The sequence below is a fragment of the Aythya marila genome (genome assembly GCF_965140915.1).
Source record: "Aythya marila genome assembly, chromosome: 11".
Lineage (NCBI taxonomy): Eukaryota > Metazoa > Chordata > Aves > Anseriformes > Anatidae > Aythya > Aythya marila.
Genome location: NC_139052.1, coordinates 8,567,785 through 8,591,939, shown reverse-complemented (window position 1 = coordinate 8,591,939; position 24,155 = coordinate 8,567,785). Strand labels below are relative to the sequence as shown.

General features: G+C 43.3%; 2 protein-coding genes across 2 annotated transcripts in view; one reads left to right on the top strand and one right to left on the bottom strand.

Annotated features, from left to right (window-relative positions):
• PSTPIP1 (proline-serine-threonine phosphatase interacting protein 1) overlaps positions 1-23,222 on the bottom strand; it is a 54,433-nt gene extending 31,211 nt beyond the window's left edge. Inside the window, exons 1-3 of the mRNA XM_082769513.1 lie at positions 22,781-23,222; positions 5,768-5,868; positions 2,928-3,002 (exon numbers count right to left, since the gene is read on the bottom strand). Of these exons, the coding sequence (XP_082625639.1) occupies positions 2,928-3,002; positions 5,768-5,868; positions 22,781-22,813 (209 nt within the window). The 5' untranslated portion in view covers positions 22,814-23,222. The remainder of the gene's footprint in view (positions 1-2,927; positions 3,003-5,767; positions 5,869-22,780) is intronic.
• Positions 23,223-23,717: 495 nt separating this feature from the next.
• SCAPER (S-phase cyclin A associated protein in the ER) overlaps positions 23,718-24,155 on the top strand; it is a 184,614-nt gene continuing 184,176 nt past the window's right edge. The window contains exon 1 of the mRNA XM_082769215.1: positions 23,718-23,803. The gene's annotated coding sequence lies outside the window, so the exon portion shown is untranslated. The remainder of the gene's footprint in view (positions 23,804-24,155) is intronic.

Below are 24,155 nucleotides of genomic sequence, written 5' to 3'. Positions count from 1 at the left end.
GAGCAACAGAGAGTGGTCCCAACGCTGCTGTTGCATTTCTGTGAGCATTCCCTACTACTCGTCTTTTGAGTCAGCAGCACCTTTCTTCATCTGTACATTTCAGTAAATAAAGACAGGTAGCAGAAACTATTTATACATTCAGATGAATTCAGCAACTTGCTACAGGCCAAGCAAAAGCTGGGGGTGAAGGAAAGCATGGGTTTGCCACCGATGTTTTGCCTGGACCGCTAGACAGGGACAGCTGTTCACCCCAGGTTTGTGCTGCTTCTGCCACGCGCTGCTTTCCCTACCTGCTACAGAGCATCAATTTGACCTGCTGGAGGGATGGGAGGTTTTTGGAGCCAATTCATTAGGTTCAGCAGTTTGTTTATAATGTGCTAAGCAGAATTAATTTTCTTTGCAGTTGTTTCCCTTAAGGTTTTCTGGGAGTTCTCTGGCACTGAAAGTTTATCAGTAGTTGTCTTCTTTCTTTTTATCAACCTTTTAAAAGGCAGGCAGCCACCTTCCTGATAATGAGAACTACTGGAATGTGAAATGACTTCCTGGAGAAGACAGAAAGCTTTAGCAACTGAGATACTTAAAAGGTGACTGAAATTCAGACTAGAGGATAATTTTGCATTATCAAGGAAATAAGCAAGTGATCTAAAAATAATTCTTGCTCCTCAGTGATATATAGCATGGCATAGGGAGTTCTGTAAAATTCTGAGAAGAAAAAAAAAAAAAAAAGGAAGAGGAGGGGTTTGAGGAAGCTGTTTTTTTTTCCTGGTGATTGCTGAATGCAAGTTTTAGGTATCCATACCTGCACAACACCTTAGTTAGACTTCATTTGAGAAATACTGCTACCCAAAGATACATTCAAAGATGTGAATAGCCCCATTCAGATATCTGTAATACTTCCTGTCAGGTATTTGTGATACTACTAGTATTCACTGTGCTATCAAATAATAGGGAACCCTAAAAAGAGGAAGCACTTGGTGCAACACAGGGCGCTACTTGTAGGACAAACCTCTCAAGCTCTTACTAAGGGCAGAAGGTGAGTTCCCTGCCTCCAGCCTCTCTGGAGGACTGACCCTGGGAGCAGCGCTGCTGTCAGCAATGCATGCCATCTAAACAAACAAACTGCACACCAGGTCAAAAATATCAAGGCATTAAAACCAAATACTTCACATCCATGAATAGTTCCAGTCCTCAATAGATTTCATTTTTCTCTGATTTTAAAGTGTGTACTCTGGACAAAAGTCTTTCACTGCCTATCTGTGTAACCCCTTAAACAACCAGAGGGATGCTGAAAGAGAGAAAGCAAAGTGCTTCAGAAATAAGTACTATGAAACATTCGCTCTGATAAAATAAAAAATATATATCACTGCAGTGCTAGTCCCTACCCAGGCCAGGCATGCATTTATGGAAACACAGTAAATCAGCTCTGTAACATGCCTTGTTGGTATATTCAGCCTTCTTTCTATGCCAAGCTATAAAATTGCTGGATCAAACTGGAGCTGGGCTTGGTTCCAAACTTCCTCTAACTTCAGGAGAACACGGACCCATATCCCAGCCCTGGGGCTTGCCTCTGCCTCTAAATCAAGCCATTAGAATCCCTTAGGAAAAGTCAGACCTGTGAGTTATCCACTAAGTCACAGAAGAGCAGCCAAAGCTCTCTGTTTCTGAACGTGTTTGCTCTACCTGCTCTGAATTGCCAGTAAGGAAATTTAGGTGGAGCCTTTTGGTAATCCCCAATTGCTAATATTATCATCTGCTTTGGAAAGAAGCCATCTATCCTTAACCTGTTATTTTAATTTCCTTTTCTCTGATTAAGTCTCTGTACTGAGACACCAGTAAGGTGTCTCTTTGTACCTTTTTATACCTCTCCTTATGCCTCTGTGATACTGTAATGTGTTGTTCAAGGGTAAGGTGGAGATGGAGTAATGAGGGAAACAGAGAGGTTTGCATGTGCTCTGGAGTGAGCCCCGGTGCTCTCTCCACTACCAGCACTTGGATTAATGCACCAGTTCCCCATCAGCCTGGATGCGCTACCAAGTCAGTGGCAAGTGCTACAGGTGATTGCCTGGCACTTGCATGTCATGATGGTCCGAAGATTTGGGGTCAAATTTTACAGTGAAATATGAGCAGGAAACCATGCTTATAGCAAAAGAAAGCAATAAATAGATGTAAAAAGGAGAGGGCGATTAAGAAATGAGCTATGAGGTCTCTTTCAGTCATGTCTTCTATGACCCCAAATATTCATCCTCTTCCACTTTATTCCTGTGTTATTACTTGTTACAGTAATGACCAAATGTCTCATTACTGCTGCTACCATCAATAATAGTAGCAGTTTATCAGCAGTGTTTGTTAAGTTAAATTATGTGCCAACATATATCTTCCTCTCCCAACACAATCTATACATGATCTAAAATAGTAGTACTGGAGACAGAGAAAAACATGTCATTTTAGTGTATTTCAATAGCTGTATTGATTTGTCTCAGGTAAAATCCCTTGAAAGAGTTTTAAAGATTGTATTCCTAAGCTAAGCATTTTTCCTGCTGCAGAGGGTAATTTTTGGTGTCTTTGCGCTTTGGGTTTATTCTGTCAGTCTCTATGAGGTTAGCGTTAGGGTTAGCCAAGCCAGCATCTGAAACATTTACCAACATCTTCCTTTTCCTTGTTCCCCATCACTCAGTTTGCTCTTGGAAGCAAATATTAAACATTGTTAGCAGTGCTGAAATTAAGAATATTCTCAGTACAGACCTGCTGGCAATTCCCAAAGAGAGATTTTCTGAGTCTTGTTTTGAAGGACCCTGGTGTCCCCCATTTTCTTCAGCACCTTGAAGTGCTGAAGTGAGCAGCTTATGACCCCATTCATAAGCAAAGCAGGCGTCTGACATTGCTTCCAAAATGCTTACATTTGTACCAAAAATAGAAGAATTGCTTACTTGATTTCTGTTTGTCCTCCTGCTTTTCGGGCAATTTGAACCAGCTCTTTCCCATATCTCTCTTCTGCTTGCGCTCTGTTAAAAGAAAAACTTTCTCAGTGTCTCCTAGTGGAACCAGCATAAAGTTTACAAAACTCTTCCTGTGCAACTCTACCTTTGCAGCTGAGGTACGAAACACAAGAAACAGAATTTCTTTAATTTCTCTAAATTAACTCTAAAATTTTTGGGGTGAACTACTTGTGGAAGAAATGAGGGACAACAACTGTTCATCCTCACGGCTTTGACTAGACTATGGTGTGCTAACACAAGTTTCAGTGCCGCCACAGGGCAGCAGTTTGGGCACACTTCTGTCTGACAGTATCTGGCTCCCCGTTCTCCTGTCCCTCTGCGTGTGATGGCAGTGAGCACCTCGCACTGTGGCCAGCTGGACTGGTGGCTCTGGTGAAATCCCACTTGCAGGTTTGCAACTGGCTTTGTACAGAGTATATTAAGGGAAAAGAGAACGGCCAGCTCCCATCTCTCAAAACTCTTGCGTTAAGTGTTCCTCAAACTTCATGTGTGGGACCGGACTAGCCCGGGTCAGCAGCGTTTGGCAGGAGGCTGACACCATCTTCTCACATCTTGGTGTGCTGCCTTTCCCATTTTCTGGCACTCTTGCACACAGCTTCTAGGTTTCCCTGCAGCAGCCAACAGCTGGAACATATTTTGTGCTTTAAATCTAATGTAAATCTAATCTACGACCTCTTTCTCACTCCCCAAACTCTTCAGCCCTCCTCTGGATCAGGCAGGGGTACTTGGGAGCAAAAGATCTGGTTAGAAAGCTGATAAAGGGTGAGGGTAGCCAGAGTAGCTGTTGTCAGGACTTGGGGCACCTGCTGCAGGGCTCCTTGTTGAAATTCTGGCATCAAATCCCTGACATAGGCAGCCTCTAGGAACAGGGATTCATCCCACGCTTTGTCCTCCTCCTACATCATTCCTGTGAATGATTTGAGGACAAAGTTCCAAGAATAAGCTACAAATAATACCTTCTTTCTGTATTTAGTGCCCTGTCTCTTGTCCTCTTCCTCCTCCCCTAGCACACGTGCTCATACAAACATATGGGCATATGCATGCTCACTGGGAAGTTTTGGGGTTGTGTAAAACCTCATGGAAACACTTGTTCTTGCAGCTTTCAGGTGCTCAAAATGACTCTACATGGTTTTTTGATTTTTTTTTCTTCCTTTGTGGAAAGCCCTTTCTGCCTCCACCACAAACAGAAAGAACCTTGTCCCGCAGCTCTCAGAAAACCCTCCGATAGGCTTTGAGCAGAAGCACGGCTCTGTATAGCCTCAGATGCACGCTGCAGTGCAGTCTGCCCAAAGCCTGCAATACAACTCTCATCTCGGTAAGTTATGAGTCACAAAGGAGCTATTTTAAACAGAGCTAAGCCACCATCAGAGTGATGTGACTTCAGGACTCTGTGACACATGGCAATAAAATATGCTTCCACATGTGATCAAGAAAAGCAATTCAGATAGCTTTGGATTTTGATGGGAGACTCTTCATCGTCTGAAATAATGAGCTTTCAGTCTGGCAGCTCGCATCCCTGTGAAAGTCCCAGTGCTTGAAAAGAAGCCTTTAGAAAAGTAACCCAAAACCCAAAAACAAGATGGGGGCAGCGTGAGAGGAAAAAGGAGGCTGTGATCGATGAAGGCAGAGTGATATTCATAAGGAGACAGTTCTGTGATGAACTGCTCTACTATCACCTGCTGGGTATATAATTCATAGTGTGGGGACTTTCTTATAGATCATGCGTGAGTATGTGCCTCATGCTGCATGTTGCAACTGTTGAAACTCAGCCACTTTAAAACAGAACCAAAATTTCAGATTTTTTTTTCTAAGTCAGAAGTACAAAAATGAATACCAAAGCAGTCAGAGCAGCTGTGTAATAAGTATTTTCACACCCACAAAAGTGTTAGCTGTCCATAGCTGTTGTTGAGGGCACCTTGGAGGCACATAGGGGATGGAGATAAACTACGACATTGTTACTCAAAGTGTGGTGAGATGTGTGAATTATGTGGGCAGTTCTGAAAGCTTAGGAAGGGGCTCTGATAGCATCATATGTAGCTTTGTCTGTATTTGAAGGGTGGCCCGTTCCCGTTAGTTACAGGAAACTGAAGTGCTACATGTGGCTGCAGCACTCTCTTTAAAAAAAAAAAAAAAAAAAAAAAAAAAATGCAAGTCATTTGTTCCCCACTGAAAGGGTAAACTTAGTAATGCTTCTTGTTGGGATGTCTCTGCTACCATATGATTATGGACCCGTAACCACCCGAGCCTTAGTGGAGCTCTGGATTTCTGATTTTTTCACCCCTCTCTTCTCTCCTTGTATCTTTCAGGCTTCCGTTGATTGTCTGCCTTTCCAAATCATGTAAAAAAGGCTAGAAAAAAAGGCATGGCAAAAAGCTGTGCTAAGTCATCTGGTTTTAGGATGTTGATAATCGCTCTCATTGCTCACTTCCATCACTCACCTTCTGTCTCCTCCTTCATAAGGTATAACAAGCATCAAATTCTCGTTTGTTTTGTTTCTTTGCCTGAAATTACTTTATACTCAGATCTGTGTAAACAGCCCTGAGGAGTACAGGGACCAGAAATGGGTCACCATTGGTTCAGGTGACTGCGTGGTCCCTGACTCAGCTGTTGTGACCACTTTAGGATTCAACACAAACAGGTTTTTCTGTGTAAACTAGGATCATTATTGAATTTGGAAACTGCTTACTATGCCTTTCCAGATGCAAAACAGGAGACAAAATGAAAGCTATTCACTTTTTTTGTTTCTTTTTTTCCCACTCCAATTTTCTTACCTCTGCTTGAGTAAATCCTCCACATCTTTGCACATCTTCCTCCCATCCAACAGTCGCTGCACAAGCACCTCATAGCCAGTGTGAAAGGTGAACTCCTTGCACTGAAGACAGAAAAAGAAGCAGCTGAGATAGTTTGTGCACGTTGCTTGCAGGCTTACCAGACACCTACTGTCAGTCATCTGAACAAATCAGCTTCCTGGAAAATCCATATGGACCTTTAGGTTTGCCTTGAAAAATGGCACCTGGGACAGGGCTAAGGATGCAGAAAGTATGGGCAAGGTTTCTCCAAGGTTTTTCCAAGAGGAAAATCTGTAAAATCTCTGTTTAAATTGACTTTGTTTTTTTAATGATGAAAAGTTAAGTGGGTCACACTTTTTGCTGTGCCAAAAGCAGCGCAAGCTGTCTTTTGGGGGAAGTCATGGTTAGTATTGAGTGTGGGATTTTTGTACAGCAGAGATGTAGAGTGGCTCCTCTTCCCATTTGTCTTCTAAAATGAGAGGTCGGAGTCAGCTCAGTGCCACAGGACAGCAATGTGCTGTCTAGGTGCAAGTGGAAAGGTGAAGGAATTTGTGTTCAGATGGATATCATCAATCCACGAGGTAGTGGCTGGGCCACCTGGTTGGTGGTGGGGTGTTTCAGGGGGATGGGGTGTAACACAGGGACACCGTTTGCTGTCAGACAATGCTGAGTTCTCGTGCTGCTATGCCTCCCTTTGGGATTGCTGTACCTGTAACAGCTCTTGTCATTGCTGAAATTGGTCTGGTTGGTGTAAATTCAACATGACACAAGTTTGGGGTTTGTTTGTAAGTAGAACATAAGCATGCAGAGAGCCTGATGATTTGGACATTGAACCTGCTGGAAACTGAACATGTGTATTTCTGAGACTGTCCAAGGATGGCAGCTTCCCTTGATTTCTCATTCACTGCCTAATCCCCTGTGCAACACATAGGATTTGCATGTGCCTTTGGGTATTTTTGTAGCACAGCACTGCAGCTTGTCTTGCTCCATGATCCCACAAGGAGCTAGCCAAGGTGATATGAGATTTCCAGGCAGATACCCCTGGAGGACCAGGTCATGGAGCTGGGTGGAGTCTGCTGCCCCAAAGCCAGGACTCCCATCTCCTGCTTGTCACGGAGCTCTGTGCTGCTCAGGGCCGTGTCCCTCTGCTGTGGTCTAGGACTGCAGTTCCCTCCCCAGCTTGTGAGCCCCTGTGCCAGGCTTATCCCTGTGCATGCCATCCATCTATCAGAGCATACCTCCATGCACCTCAGACAAAAATGCATGAGTAATCTGAGTAGCGAGAAGAAAAATAATTAGTGCCTAGGCTATTAGCTTTGCACTTCTTTAATAATTTTACTAACTTCCAGATTTGCACTGCCTCAAAGGTAAATCAGAGTCACGGAGAAGCTGGTGCTGCTGAGCTGAGGAAATGCTGGGAGCACAGAAGGGGAAGGCAATAAAGCTGTGACATGCTCAGAATGTGGCACAGAGAGGATTTGTTTTCCTTCTAGTCCTCCCACTGCCTTGCAGTGGGACTGGAACAAGCCATTTTTACACTGAGAGCCTCGGTTAATCAGTACATGGTGATAATGTTATTGAAGACATAGTGGTGAGTGTTGTGTGAGCATTATGTTACAGTGTTATGGTAAAACTGCACTCTGTAGCCATAAAGAGAATGGATGTGGTCCTTCCCTCGAGCAATTTATATATAGGTGTTTATATACGAACTGAATATGGTTTACGCATTTATCCACTGTCTTCAAAGCAGCTATAATTTAATAAGTGTATTTGCTTATTGCTTTCCACCACAACTGTGAAGAAGACAGATGTTAGAGTTTGGGTCTCCAGAAGGATCACCCAGCAAGCAGCGGTTGGACACCTGAGCTTTTGGTTTGCTTCCTCAGTGCTTTGAGTGGAGAGAAATAGGGTGAGCTCTGGCAACGCATGGTGGTGGCCACGTGCTGGCGGGTGGCAGGCACAGTTGTGTCTGTGCCACTCACCCCTGCCCCAGGGCTTCTGTGCAGCTTTGTAGAGCTGAGAGTGGTTTTTGCATCATTAAGATTTAGGAAAAGTTCTGCAGACAATCTTTGGAAATCCTACAGGTCATAGCAATATTCCCAGTGCTACAGTTTCTTGATGGCAGTAATTTCTTCTTCCCTAATAGACCCTCTTGTCATGTGCAGCGGGGAGAAAGGAAAGGCAGTGGGATAATGGTTCACATGAGACATAGTCAAATGCCTCTACCATCAAAGTGTCTGCTCTATAGAGCCAGGCAAAATAATAACGTAGATAAAAGGCGATGGAGAGAGTGCAAATGGATTCCCTCTTAGCACTGTCGCAACCACAGGAAGCTGATAGGATTACATATGCTCATCTGATGCGTGTAATCAGCCCTAAGGCAACAGGATTTTAAAAACAAAACATCAGTTCTCCTAATGTTTCTAAGGGCAAGTTAGAATGCGGATCCTGAGGAGGGATCCTATTGTGAAATAAATTAGAAGTGAGTTTTTGCCATTCATGGAGGAAATGAGGAAGATTCTTAATAATACCCAGGCAGTAGACTGTTACTTCCCTACTCCATTATTTCTTTCTCTTTTTTGAGGAATCCCAAGGGCAGAGGGCATTGCTCCTCTAAAACCTCTCATTAATCGCTCGCTCTGCCTGTCAGAAACATTCCAGTGAGACCCTCCACAGCAAACTCACAGCCCGAAAATGTTGATTGCATATTTTCAGATGCAATTAGCCAAATCCCGTGGCTGTGTACACAGCTTCCCTGTCCCAGAAATGCTGCTCAGAGGTAATTGGAAATATCACATGGGTTTGTATCACCCCAGCAGCTGGGCATACTGCTACAAGCACCAATGGAGAGTGATAAGCGCACTTTAATGTTACTTTGCTGCTCCTGTTCAACATATCTCTCTGTACAGTAAATGCTAAAATTCTCAGTGTCTTACCCCCACCTCTTTTATACTGACACAAATGCTGTGATGAAAGGACAGCACAGGCTGTACCTCTGGGAACCATTCATAAAGCACAAAATAGCTGGTGCCTTACTCACTGCTCTGCTTCCTGTCCATTGCTTCCTAGCAGGAGAGCAGGAGTAAGGTTTGAATGTGTTCAAAATGGAGCTGCTGCAGCCACAGAAGAATGAGCTGGCATCTCCTCCGAGGGATGCATCTGGCCTTGTCAGGGACATTCATTTAACATTTGTCCCTGTGGCTGCCCCTTACAGGGGCATTTGGCTCTGGCTAAGCGCAGGTCTCAAAAGGACTTCTGGTGTCCAGCTGAATCTCATTTAATCTTTCTTCATTTGGGGGAAACCATCTCAAAATTTGCCTTATTGTCCTCCCTATGTGTTCCTGAAGAACATGGACGCTGTATTTCAGAAACACAGCAGCTGACATTGTCCTAAAGCAGGGCTGCCTCGACCCCCAGGCAGCTGGCTCAGGGAGCCGATGGGGCTTCCACCTAGCAGCACGTGCCCCTGGCATGTCATGGGCTCAGCAAGGAGGGAAAGAAAGCACGGACAGATGGCAGACCACTTTTGGACAAGGTTAGGCTGCTACATGCTCTCACCCTACAATGTTGGTTTGTAATTTCCAACCACAACACAGGCATTTAGACCTACATGTAAGTCCTCTCACACAAACATTTCCCTTTCATTTCACTGGTTCTTTTTCTTCCTTAATATGTTGTACAACTACAGCATCTCCCAGTCTTTAATTGAATCCAGACAAATCCCTTTTGCTGCTTCCTATGGCACTGGTTTCTCATTCCATTGGTTCCTCTGTGTTTCTGTAGTACCTGCCCAAGGCTGAATAAATCCCTGTTGAGCAAGGATCCTACTCTGCCACTCCTGTGATGCTAGCTGGTGCTTCGTACCATGGCATGGATGTCTTCTTTCTAAGAAACACTTCTGATGCATCAGAGGGTCATATCTGCCTTCTTGCACTATCAAATAATACCAGTGGCACCTAATGGATCTACCTATGATCTATTGATATACCTGAAATTTCCTCCTCTCCTGCCATTTCCTCCTCTTCCTGCCACTGCAATTAGTGAGGTCCCAGAGTACATTGGGCCTTCTTCTTACCGGTCTCTTACTCTGATTTTGCACATTTTGCATTAAAACAAGAATTGTACCTGCTTTCTGTTACCCTGGGCTTGCAGGTTATCAGACACCTCCAGTACAATAAACTCTATGCACTAGTTTCAACAACAGCTGTTCCCAGCCCATCCTTATTGTTTTATGCCAGTATCTTCAGAGAATATATTGAATAAACTCACTCCTTAGTTCTCAAGAACCCTTTCTCCAGAACAGGCCCTTCACCTTCTTTGTGCTTCTTGTTCTCCTGCTGTGTCTGTGCAAAGTCCTGTTTTGTTTTTCTTCTCTGGTTTCTTTAGGATTTCCTGTGTAACAGTACAACTGACCTCACATTTTCTTTGTCAAGACAGCGAGATTATATCATGTTAAACAACTATTTCGTCTTGATAAGATGTCTTGCCTTTGTTCTACTTCCCATTTACCATTCTGCATTATAATCAGCATTTGCATCAACTGATTCTTGTAGAGACTGTTAAAGTTGCCCCACTCAGTTGGTGCTTGGGCACCTCTCAGCTGGGACTTTGTGGTGATCATAAGAACTAATGAAAAGTCAAAGGACTATTTTGTTGTTGTTGTTCAGAAACTAGAAAAAAAAGTTCTAATTAGATAACAAGTATATTCATTAAATGTGTAAAACATCATTTGCTTGTAATAAATCTAAAGAGACAGATGCTTTCAAGAGAGTGATTCAAATCACCAGCAGTAATTTGTTTCATTGCCAAGAAAGTGATCCCACTTAGTCAAAGCATGTGTGACTACGAAAGGGAATTTGTGCATTGTTACTTTAATAAAAAGGATTAGTTAATCCGGGTTGTCCAACAGACCTGTAATCCCTAGTAAGAAGGTGTTTGACAAAGGGATATCGGTGTAGCAGGCAGATTTGTATTGTTCGAGATTTTTCCATTAATAATTCCCATGCACTTTGTCTCTGCCCTGGAGCCCAGGGTTTTTCTTCTCATCAGGAGAAGCACAGCTAACGGAGAGGGGGCATTTCATCTCCTGCTCCTGTTTCTGAGAGTTGCTTCCTGCCAGTGGAATGAGCAATGCCCTTCCCTCCAGAGATGAGGCTGCAAGGCTTTCTGAAGAGCATGAATCTGTTTTGATATCACAAGGGTGCTACTGCAATAATATCAAGTAGGAAGGACGAAAATGCTGTACTGCTAACTAAAATGTGGGTTTGGTGAATAGCTGTTAGAAAGGATTGAGCTGAAGCAAAACCATCCAGGCTTGAGTGTAAAGCACTACCTCCATTCTACAACATTTTTGCCCACCTGCTATTATTCAGAAAGCGATGTGAATTTCTCAAGCCATTACAGTTTTGCTCTAGGAGCTGTGGGCTCCTCTCCTGGGGCTGTTTTTGTTGGAGCATTTTGTTAGTGACCTGGCTTACCCACCCAGAACTTCATTAAGAGGTAATTCACGTGCCACAATGGATATCTCTGCCTGCTCTTGCAGGATAAACTGGCTTGTCTGCAGCTCAGCATCTCCCCAGGGAAGTGCTTTGCAGCTGGAGCTCTATGTCCTGTGTGGTGAATGGATGCTGCAGCTCCACCTGAATGTGCTGCATTGCTCAGGGTAGCCGCAGTGCCAGCTGACAAGAAAGGCCTCTCCTCCAGCTCCTCCAGCAACATCCACTTGCTTGGTCTTGCAAGGAACTGTGTCCTAGCTGGTACACAGGGAAAGTAACCCCCAGGACACAACACAGCAAATGGCTATCCTGTCCTGGCTGGGAAGAGGGGCTGGAAAGGAAATAATGACTTAGCAAACTCCTGGTGCATTGCTTGGTATGTGGCACGGTGCTTCTGAGCTACCGTAGTGTTAAAGGTTGCACCAAAACCTGCATGTTACCTGGTTTGCTCATCTAAGGTGGGCCTAGTGCAAGCAGTGACAGTACGAATGTGGCACCTTCAGCATGGCCATCAGACATTCTTTTTGCCTGTCTTTCATTTAGGAATTGAAATGTATTATCTGCAAATATTAAAAATAATAATAATAATAATAATAATAAATATATATTTAGCTATTCTAGTGCATCCCTTGTCTTTGTTCTTAATGGTATTTACCCAAGACTCTTATCAAGTATTATAAAGTTTGAACTGAAAATGACAGATATTGCTAAATCTTCTAAATAAGGCGTTTATACAGATTTTCAAAATGGAGAGGGGAAAAAAAAGAAAAAGGAAACTGAATTTGTTATGAGTATCTTTTTTTTTTTTCCCGACCTTTTTTGCATCATAACTTATGCTGCCTACTTAAGGTAAGCTCATGACAATTTTTGTAAAACAAGAACTTAAAATTCATTTTTGTTGGTTCAGAAATGAAATAACTCCTGGCTGTGAGGAGGAAGTTCAGAGAGAGCAGGTGAGTTTTGAACAAGCATCATTCTGCCAGTGTCTTCTCCAACCATCAGAAATAAATCCTTGTTGTCCACAGCTGTACAGTACACGATACCTCAGTCCTGGGTTGAACGTAAGTTGCTCTTACTGCTCTTACATTATAGCACTGTACACTGGAACTGCTTTAAAACAGTGATCTTGATCTCTGGATCTCCTGGTCTCCTTTTTGAGTGCTCTACAGGCTGAATATTTGCTGTAGGAGAGCAGCAGGCAGATTTGGTAGTCAACAGCCAAAAACAAACTTTATGGTCTCAAAGTACATTTGGCTCTTTGCATGTTTCCTATCATGTCAGGTTAATTCACTGCAAGTGAATCACTTGTTTTGTGGTTTTTTGTTACTATTGTTTGGTTTGGTTTCCTTTTTTCTTCTGGGATCCTTGACAATTTCCTAGTGTTTCTACAGATAGATTCACATGATAACATGCTACATGTCTGTAGTTTAGAATGTTTCCTCCTGTGTCACATAGGCTACCCTAACCATGAAATACAATGGGATAGCCATGAGCACCACTATTCTGATCACAATCTGATGTTCAAGTCCCAGCTCTACCCAGCTGCATGGGGTGATACCGAGGAAGGATGCCTGGCTCCGGATTGCCCTGGTGCAATAAGAAGCTGTTAAGTATCGCTTCCAGTTACATGAGATTTTGTCTTAGATCTGCTCCGCACTGGTGAAACAGGAAAGAGCATTTTATCATACCAAAACCCCAGGTTTGCAGCGTGACCCTCTGCTGCCTTGTCCTGGAAAGGTGTTAGCCACTGAAAAACTAGCCATGCTGGTTTAAAAAAAAAAAAAAAAAAAAAAAAAAAAGCTGTGCTGGTGAGCACATAAATGGGGACAGTGGTCAGCCTCCAGAAGAGTGATGTTACAGGAGAAGCCTGTAAGCAAAGCAGGTTCCTCTGACCAATGCTAGGTGTGATACGAGTCCTTTTTTTATAAACTTTCGTGTCATAACAAACCTGTTAGTGTGTTTAAAGTGTGTATCTGTACTGTCTAATGCAATACTGTGTAAGAGCTTATTTTTCCTCTTGGCTGCAAGTGGTTGGAATGGGCTGAAAAGAAATGGCTGTTCGTGCCTTTGGAGACTGGTGTGATGTGACTACAGAATTTATACAAACATTAGGAAAAAAAAAAAAAAAAAAAGGTTGTTTTTTAAGTATATAATACAAGGAGGAAAAAAACAATAGAGAGTAGGTGGCCGGAGCTAGATATATAACTTTTCTTTCCCTGCTTGTAAACTCACTTTTTGCACTGCAGGAACATAAACATTCACTACGGGTGTAGAGGGCTACCTTGGGTCTTCTCTGTAACATTTTCAGGATCTGACTCGGGAGTTTTTAACATAAAGCTTAGTTTGCAGTTATACTATTGTCTTTGTTACTTGAATCTGCAATGCAGATTACTTTTCCTGGGGAGCAAATTTTATTTAGATGAAATAGATGCATATCTTGAATGGGCACTTCGAAAAGCAGAGGGGGAGAAAAACTATTGCACTTGTAGCATTTTAATTACTGAGTTGCTAGAGTGCCAGCTCCCATTATCCATTCAGTGAGGTAGGCTGGAGAGCTTAAAATGAAAGCAGAGATCCTCATCACACTGCGATTCTGCAGGAGCTACGGCGTTCAGAAATAAGCTGAAATTGGGCCTGTTCAGCCTGCAGAAAAGGAGGCTGAGGGGGGGACCTCATCATGGTCTACAGCTTCCTTGCAAGGGGGAGTGGAGAGGCAGGTGACCTATTCTCTGTAAACACCAGTGACAGGACCTGCGGGAAAGGTGTTAAGCTGAGGCAGGGGAAGTTTAGGCTGGACATCAGGAAGAGGTTCTTCACCGAGAGGGTGGTCGCACACTGGAACAGGCTCCCCAGGGATGTAGTCACTGCACCAAGCCTGTATGAATTTAAAAAGCGATTGGACTGTGCACTTAGGCACATGGTGTACACTTTTGAGCAGACCTGTGTGGTGCCAGGAGTTGGACTCCATGATCCTTATGGGTCCCTTCCAACTCGGGGTATTCTATGCTTCTATGATATTGCACAAACCGCATGGCAGCATTGCACAACTGGTGGCATTGAGCAAACTCATCATTTCCCAGTGGTGTTTTGCTCTGTGACACCACGGGTGGGTTTCAGGGAGCAGGAAATGGCTGTTTCAGGGTTCTGCTGACAAGAGGGATTCGCTCCTCCACTTTCTGAGCCCCTGCCCTGCTGTCCCGCCTCCCGGACTGCCCATGGCTTGGGAGTAAGGCAGTCTAGTAGTCATGGCTTGTAGTTTGGCTTTTCTCATGTTATAGTCACCCCATTATTTGCATACCCACAAAGTGACTGCTGCACAAAACCCTCTTAACTTTTGCAGGTGGTTTGTTGGCTGGCAAATTAATGGCACACAGGGAACAGGCTTGTTCCTACAGGCTTGTTCCAATTCTAGTCTACTAGAAGGGCTCTGCTTGTGGTTATTGCCTCCGTTTCAACTTTCCTCCTTAATTCCATAATTAAATAATACTCTGAGAGTACACAAAGTTTCTTAAGGAAGAAAAACTGTAGCTGAATTTTGTAAAGATTGCAACATTTTATGGGTTTGTTTTTGTTCTGGTTTTCCTTGGGTAGTGAGCAATGGGACACATCCTTCCTTAGCTTTAAATCAGAGCTTGATGTGGCTATTTGACACAAGCTTGAGGTGGTGGCATTCCTTTTACTTTTTTTTTTTTTTTTTTTTTTTTTCATGTGATGACTTTAGACATAGGCTAAATCCACAAAGTAAGGTGGCTTCTTCCTAGGAGTCAACACAAAGATCTGCTGTGAGCATTTGCACCTTCTTTTCCTAACTGGGGGCTGAAGCACAGCACCGTTTAGCCGTGGTGCCTTCTGGAGCCAGATAAATAAGCACATTGAAGTTGAGATCAGATGTTATTTCAGTCTCTTAATGTATAATAGTAGGTACACAAGAGAAACTGGAAGTAAAATAAGGAGAAATGGAATATTAAAGCAGAATATACTTCTGTTTTATGCAGAATAATGTTCAGAGATTATTTTTGTTTCTATTCCTCTTTAGTTCTTCTGCTTCCAGGTCTCTTTTGCAAAGAGAGCTCCTCTCCTCCTGCAAGCACTGGGGGGAAGGAGAGGGCGACGTGAAACAATCCTGACTTGCTCAGGCACAGCGACAGTTGTTCAGGAGGTCATCCACAGCCCCTGGAGCCAGACCTGCCTAGTTGGTACATCACTTAATTAAAAAGAGCTATGTGGTTTTCTCCTCCCTCTCTTAGAAAACTTATATTTGTTTCCTGCTAGTCCTGAAATGGCACTGAGCATGATGTGCTGCTGCACCCACACTTCCAGTGGCCCTTATTAAAAAAAAAAAAAAAAAAAAAAAGGCATTTTGTTGGTCATCTTTCCTGGCATAAAGGGGGGTTAAGCTTCAGGAAATCTTCCCAGAGTTCTGCTGTAAGAGTTCATTCCTTAGTGAGGACTATTCCAATAGCTGTATATTGTCATTTCCATTTTACAAGAAATTTTTGCTGCTTAAATAATCATTTTCAACATATCCTGTTACTCAATGTGATGCAATGTGTTCTTACGATCCATTAGTATGATATATCACCAAGTCCTAGGGAACTGTGCAATCTGAGAGATGAAAATCAACTTTAGGCTTTTAGAAATTCATAAAAGAAGGTTTTATTTAAGTAAAATTTAAGTAAATTCTAGATGTTTGTTCAGGCAGGACAACTCTACCAGTGCTGCATTTCCTTCTGGGAAGCATTTCTCTGAGTTGGCTCACAGTTGCATTAATTTCTCTAATTTTTATGCAAAATATAATAAAAAGGGGATTGATAATGTTTTTGTAGGAATTGATGGATCAATGGGGTATTTAGTTGGATGCATCTCCTTTCTCCTCAGCAGGCTCCTAGGGCATAGAAAATGGGCAAGATTTATACAAGCAGGTGCACGCTGAAGGATCACACCGGCATGGCTACAGCAGCTTTTGAGGCCTTTGAGCAGCTGAAGCTGTCACCTCAGCCCCGCTGTCAGGCATGGGGTGTCGGTTCACTCGAAAATGCCTTGTCCTTTAACCAGCAAGAACGGAAATCTTGTTGTGCTTGCAAAAGGCCTCACTGTTATCTGCCCAGGAGCGTTTTGTTTTCTCATGGGCTTCTGCTGTACAAAACAAATGGCTAGTATTTCTACAGCAGGGTAGGAAATAGTTTTCCTGCCCTGAAAATTTAAATGTAAAAGTCCAAGTTTCACGTCTTGATGAAGATGAAAACAAACAAAAAACAGTGAAATGAGACATTCACATTTAGGTAAAGAAACTTGTTCTGGATCAAGCAGCTCTGACTGAGCCACCCCGCTGCCTACACCAGCACACTGTCCACATAGGATGAGTTGTTTTTTTTTCCCCCCCTTTTTGTTACATTGGGCATGATAGAGCATTCAAAACATGATCTCATTTTGCCAGGACTCCCTGGGATGCTCAGTAACATGAAAAAGCACCTGAGAGCAGGAGAAAGGTGAATTTATCTCTCAAACTGCTACAGCAGCCTCTGTCACTGCTGTGGAGGAGTGGGGAGTAAGGGGGGGGAATGAGACTTCAGGATACTTTGCTTCCCATTTTGTCTCTTCCCCCAATTGCTTTCATCTACCTTTTTTTTTCCCCTTTGATTCCACCTTTTTTTTCTTTCTTTCTTTTTAGGAATTGATTAGGACAAAATTGAGAGGAGCACCAAAATAACATCATACTGTGTGAATCTGCTACTTTAAAGAAAAGGTTTGGATTTATTATTTACTTGCTGTTGTCACTGAATGGAAGGATAGAAGCTCTAAACCAGCCAGAACAGATCCCCTTGCTGGTCAGTTCTCACCTAGTTCACATTTTTAATTTCAGTCCTGTTGAGTGGTGCTTTCGCACCACTTCGAAGAAGCAGTAAACTCTATTCATAGTAAAGGAGCAATTCTTCAGTGAACTGATAAGCTTTTAGGATCTGGATGCATATTTTCAATGTGGTTTTTTGTTTTGTTTTGTTTTTTGTTTTTTCCTATATTCTTGTCCTTGACACACTGAGGGATCCCAGTACAGAGCTGTGCTCCCCGGCTCTCACCTCATCTCAGCCTCAGCCCCCAGCTTCTTACTGAACAACACAGGGAACTTCATAGGTTACTGAGCTGTGGCTGCTGAGAAATGTTTTGTTACAAAAACTAGACGCCATCTGCCAGCCAGAATCTACCCTGCTGCAGTACGGCATGAAAGCACAATAAGAAAAAGGTCTTTTTGTGCTCAATGGAGCTGAAGGATAACAAAAAAATCTCTCTCTTGTGAGCGGCCTAATTCGCCTTCCCAGCAAGTATGGAATAAGCAGAACTGGATTGAAATTCAGAGTCTTCCACTCTGTCTGCTAAGCAGCACAGGGTCAGCATCCCTGGTCAGAGACTAAATTCTGGAGAAGAGAAGTGGTGTGACTGCTTGATGCACTGCGGGCAGTGCGAGTCTCAAGGGAGGAAGGGGATTGGTAATGAATCACCTGGTTCTGGGGGGGAGAGGTGTTGAAATGCAATTCACCTCTGCGGGTTACTTTAGCAAACCAGAGGGCACCCACTTTGGTCTTTGCTTGAGGTGCTGCTGCAGATCCACAGGATCTGTTTCACACCACGTGTGACAAACACGCTCTCGGCTCGGTGTGCTGCTCATTAGCTGCCTGTGTGTGCGAGTGAAAAGGGAATCTCTGAGTCACCTCTTCCGTATCAAAAATGCATACCCCTGGCACAGTTAGAGCTGGCCTAAATAGAAATTCTCCAGTTGTCTGAGTCCAAGGAAAATTAAACAACTGCTGCAGAGCAGGAGGGATTAAAACAAAGTAGACTCACCTTCGTAAAAATATTAACAAAATTGTCACTGGGGCAGCATCAATCACCCATTTCAAGCCATTAAATCCTCTAGATAAAGCATTCAGCTGCAGCATGGTCATGAGAAAAAAATAATAAAACCTAACAATCTAATTGTTTTTAATCAGAAATGACCAAATTCATTTCACCTAAAATGAGCTTTCCACAAACCCGTTCATCTACCTGGACTGGAAAGACTTCCAAGGCCTTGGAGCCAGCTCCCTCTGCCCCAAGTGCTCCTTCTCCTGCCAGGGAAGATGCTCAGCCTGATACACCACATTCAGGCCGTAACTGACTAAGCATACAACCAGAAGCTGCAAACATAAAACTGCAGTCCCTCCATTTCAGCTCATCACCAAGGAAATGAACCGCCTGAATACGCTGTAACTGCTTTCCTCACGCGCCCTCCTACGTAGCTTATTAGGGATGTGGGTGATGGAAGAAGCTGTGAGTGTGTTTGCCTCGTTATCAATGTATGAGCTGGGAGTATTAATTCATTTGAGCTTCATCTTAATTGTTGTGCTCTGCTCAGACGTGTTTCCTGAAACACCAGTGTTTCCGCAGGCACAAGAACTGATCAAGTATTTGTCTTGTGATTTCTTGAGGCTTCAGGGACTGTTCTGGGATGGCAACCCCCTTTGCAGAGTGCTCCTCATTGCCCCAGTGAGCAAAGCATCCTGCCCAGGTCGGATATTTTCTGTTACGGGGGAACACAGGAAGAAATAACACGCAACAGAGGAATGGAGCAGCATCTCCCATGGAGATGAAGTTGACTTCACAGCAAGCACAGACTTAGGCTGGGCAATTAGTTGGACTTTTCCAAGTTGTTTCCCCTTTTGTCCCCCTTACCACACGCATCCACTAGTGAGGACAGGCCCTGGATGTAAGCAGGACCACTGTGGACATGGTGATGGTGCCCATGCACCCGTCTCTAGTCACACTTTCTGTGGCCCGGAGAGATGTGGTACATACTGACAGAGGGTCTGGTCTGTGCTCCAGTGGGTGGTGAGATTGTTCATTTAATTTGCCTCATGTAGTAAAGACAGCTGCAACCGGTACAGTGCAATCCAAGTGAAAGTCAGAGGGCGAGACCCTTGCAAAGTTGAGATGCCAGCACAGAAGGTTTGGGGGCTCCTTCCCTCCCTGCCCGCACTCAGCTCTGCCCTCATAATAAGTGACATTATTTATAAAATTAGTTACATCTTTTTGGGTGTATAACATACATCATTATGCAAAAAGCTACCAGGACAGGTGAGAGGTTCAACTACAAGGTAGATTTTGCATTAAACATGATGTAGTATATAGTCTTAAGTCAAAACAAGAAAGATTTTAAAAGCTTTTTTGTCTGTATCAGGCTCATCTTAAACGCTTACATGGCTCTTAGGACTGCAGTGTCTGACCATGACCTTGGGTATTTTGTAGATAAGGAATATAGCAAAGAGAAGTCTGCAGCAGGACTGGCAGCTAATTCTTGTTATCTCAGGTTCAAGGCCCATGTCATATTTGCTGGCTCATATCTCCAGCTCATGCATGCTTTTAAATCTGAGCTAGGAGAATCCACAAGCCCTCAGCTCATTTCACACCTAAGAAATAAGGAGCACTTCACACTTTACAGCTCTGCTGAAGTTCCCAAGCACACTAACGCTCCATGACACTTTTTCAGAATTGACTTGGCCACTTGATTTTGAGTCCAAGCTGCCAAAGGAAATAGCTTTGCTCCTTCTCAGCTCTGGGCACTTTGGGGCCTGCCAAAGATTAAATGCCTCCTTTGAACATCTTCCTCATTCCACCTTCTCAGGTGGCTAAGACAAAGCCAGTAAATGATGCCAGTGAATACCTAGCTAGAAGAGAGGGAAATCAAGAAAGAGAAAGTATTTGTGATAGAAGGGGAAAGATTTTCTGGGTTAATACTCGTTATAACAAAAAATGGAATGTTGTTCCTATTTCTTCCTGTTGTCTTAAGCCTGTTAACATGAAACTCAGGTGGTACCATGGACAGGCTCCCCACTGACCTGGGAATTTACCTACCCATCTCATGCAATGTTAGAGACAGGTAATGTTTTGCATTTGTACAGTACTCCAGCAGACTATTAATGTGTTTCACTATCAAAATCGATTCACATTTTCATCTCATTAATATTTTCTAAAAATATTAACTGAGGATAGGAAACGTTCACTAAGAAGTGTATCTTAGTGGATGCATTAAGTGAATTTCACTTAAATCATTACAGTGTGTATGCAAGATATAAAACCAAAAGGCATAATTAAAAATATAGTGGTTTCAGCCCAGGCCATGAAATACTGACAATTAAAAAAAATAACAGAAGTGTGAAAGTTTTAGAATAGTCCTGTCATTGTTATGTTTAATAGTGGAAAGAGATATTAAAACTCTTATGAGCTATGAGACACAGTTTGCATTCTCTGGAAAGGCAGCACGCATGATTAAGTTTGAGGGACTTTGGAGAAAAATGAATGGAGTTCCTTCTGGGAAGGAACTAGCATATATGATCTAGTTCCTTCCCAGGCTAGTCTAGTTCCATGCTAGTCAAGGAGGATCTGCTGCTTTTTGGATTTATGTGCATATTTTATGTTGTGATATTCACTAAAGAAACTTCTGCCTGTCCAAAAGTTGATGGTAAGGGCAGAGAGTTGGTGCTTGGGTATCCATCACCTGGATGAATTCTGGGGAGAGGGTGCAGTGGTGTCCTTAGGCAGGGCTCAGAGATCAGGAGCCCGTAAGGAGTGATCTGCTGTGATGTAAATGCACTTCTTGTTTTTTCAGTCATGGAGACAGGCTCCATTCATGGTATAAATTAATAAAGCAGATCATTGCTCACCGAAGCAAACTGGGCAAATATATTTCTGGCTCACTAATGGGCATAACAGAACCTTATGAATGCAAAAATAATTGCTGATCTTGTGATTTTGGGGGCAAGCTGTACTCTTCTGCCACGTTGTGCAATATCCTGAAAGGTTTCATTTTAGAAAACTTCTTATTGCATACCTAAAACTACCATAGCACAACTGGATATAAATCTGCCCTGTTCATCAAGCTTAGTAATGTCATGTTTCCAGCCAAGCAATATTAAAAACAAAGATGCTTTCTTTTAAAGCCGGTGGTAGCTTCAAAGGCAAGCTAGGTTTATATTCATGCTAGCATGAGTAAGCACAGGAGAGAAGCTTGGGGAAGAAGAGCCATGAAGAACTGGCCTGGCCAGATTGTCAAGAGGCGCTAATCACCCTACCCCTACTCCATGAAGCATGCCTGATGTATTCTAGCTCAAGACCAAGATCCTGGAAAGTAAATTGACAAAATGTAGCAGTTCTAAAATTTGGATTGCACACTGGTGAGGGAAGTTGAGAAATGCAAAAGCTGAAGTTCTTGCAGTCGCACTGGGCTGCAGTTATGTTTTACTCTGTGCGTCGACCATGCAGTTTGTATAAAAGAAGAGGCGAGAACCTTGTGGAGGTTTGCTCTGGCACAGTTAGGATTAACACCAAAATCACCATTTGTATTTCCCCATTACTATTTATTTTTAAACTCTTTAAACCTGGTACTACAGTGGGGGTAGGGGTGGCTTCCTGGAGGAGCCTAGAGGAAAGTGCTGCTCTGAAACCTCTTCCTGGGTCTGTCTGTCTGTTTTATACTGGGAGAGATTACCCTGAAGGAAGTGGTAATCTCCTTTCTTTCTATCAAAGGATAGACAATCAAAGAATAGAAAGAAAGCATGGAAAGAAAATATCCTGAGAAGAGTCTGCTCTGATTAGCTTGGTAGGAACATGGTGGGAAGAGTTTGTACATCTTCATGTCTTTATTTAAGTCAGTTCTAGATGCTGGAGAAATGTTTGCCTAGACAGGAGGCAACCATTTAACACCCTGGTTTACTCAACTTTGCACTGTTGTTTTTTTCCTCTCCTTAAAACCTTCACATGAGAAGCAGTTGCAGGGGAACCTCAGATTACCCAAGAGATAAACCGCTATGGTCTTTTTACCTTGTAACTGCAGAAGAAGAGCTTGAAAACAAGGTGCTCAAAGGTTATTCAACTGAAAGCCAAATGCTTTAGTATTCACACTTTTTAAGCCAGTTGTGAGTTCTCAAGCACCACTACTAGTTTTTCCACCTGTGCTGCTGTAGGAGAGCTGGGCGCCTACACACTCTCTTGCATGCCCTTTTGCACGTAAAAGTGGGCACAGACTCCATAGGTGGGCGAGCAACAGCATTTTGCACACGGTTGGCTGGCTTTGCTGATGCTGTTGCATTCTACAAGTAAACATTAGAGAATTCAGACTGTAATTAGTAACAGTTCACTTGCTAAGAGGAGCCACTCCTAAACCTGAGACTTGCTGCAAGCGAGCGCTCTAAGGACTGTGAGACAGAGAAAGCCACGTCCCCTTCAAAAGCAGATGCTGGACCTAGCACAGAAACTGGAAAAGTTGCTGTTTTTTGGATGTAATTCTTTACAGTGTCTCCTTCTGCCTACCATCAAACACTTGAGCAGTATGTTTTTGCCTGGAGACAAATTTGGATGAAGAGCAGGATTAAGTTAGCTCCAAAGTGTATTTAGAGCCAGGTTGCATTTTAGAAGATATTTAAATACAGACTTATTCGATAGAGGAAACTTGGGGGAAAAGCTCACTTACCCAAAACGCATCTTTAAACTGCAGCTGTGTCATTGTGCTCACTCTGGGGAGGGCAAAGGGATCCCTCAGCACGTCGGTTCTCAGACGAGAGCAGCAGCAGCAGCACCGAGCCCTGCAGTTGTTGCTGTACACCAGCCCAGGCAGGACGGGGAGCACATCCACAGAAATGTCTTCTCAACTCAGGCTGGTGAAAACTAGCACTAGGCAGTTTCAGGTAGCTCTGTGTAATGACTTATAGCTGCGGAGGGACTGAGGGGAAAAAAAAAAAAAAAGCTCTTGCTCACACACAGAGACATGCATGCACTCAGCACCCTACCCCCAAACCAGTTTCTCTTCTGGTAAACAGTTAATATTGAAATGAGGAAGCAAAGAGATGTCAAATGGTGTCAGTCTGCTCCTTGCCATGTGTGCATGCGAGCAGTGGGTAGAAAAAGAGAAAGAAAAGTTGATTCAGTGGCTTGATCTGATCGGCTACGGGAGGAGAGAGGGCAATTAACTTGCAAAGGAAACCAGCACAATACAAAGATAAACTGGGGAGGAAATTAGAGTCAAACTGCTGTATAACGCTGTGCTCTTGTGAAGGAAAAGTAGCAAACCCAATGAAAGAAATGTATGTGTGTGCCACGTTTCTCCAGCACCTCCTGGAGTAGCATGGACCTGTATGTTGGTGCATGGGAACTGGGGCTGCAAAGCTGCCTTCTGCAACTGAAAATGCTTTTCAGGGCTGGTTAAACCAAGGACGTTTTAAATGTGCAGGTGCCTTAACATGCGAGTAGAGATACTTGTGTGTGTGTAGAGAGAAAAGTTCCGATTTGCATCCCCTTATGTAAATGTTTCTATGAATAAGCAAGACATTTTAAATTTAGAAGTAAAATCTGAACTCTAGAAACACTTGTGCTAAGAGGTAGAGGTAAGAGCACAAGGACCCGAAGTGAAGCTTAACGAGCAAATTCAAGAACTGGCGGCATGCCCAGCACCACACCCAGCAACACCGAAATGAGGCCTTTCCAACAGTTAAATAAGGTAACTGATTCATTACAGCACAGCTGCAAAGAATTGACAATATGTAACATGTCTGCTGCTTCTGTGAAACCCTCCTCAAAATACCCATCCTCCAAGTGACTTTGTCCCTCTCCCTAGGAGATTTTAAAGATTCTGTACGCTATTTTTAATTACGCACTGATATTTTTATATGGTAAGAAAAGGAAAAAACTTGTTATGCAGAAATAGATCCTTCCCCACCAAGAACGTGTCAGGACTAATAGCCGTAGCTAATTAGCATCGCTACTGATGCTGCTCGTCTTTCTTCTTTCTTAGTGCCCATGCAGCACAAGCCGCATGTGCAGGTTTTTAGCAGGGAGGAAGCCTCTCGGCT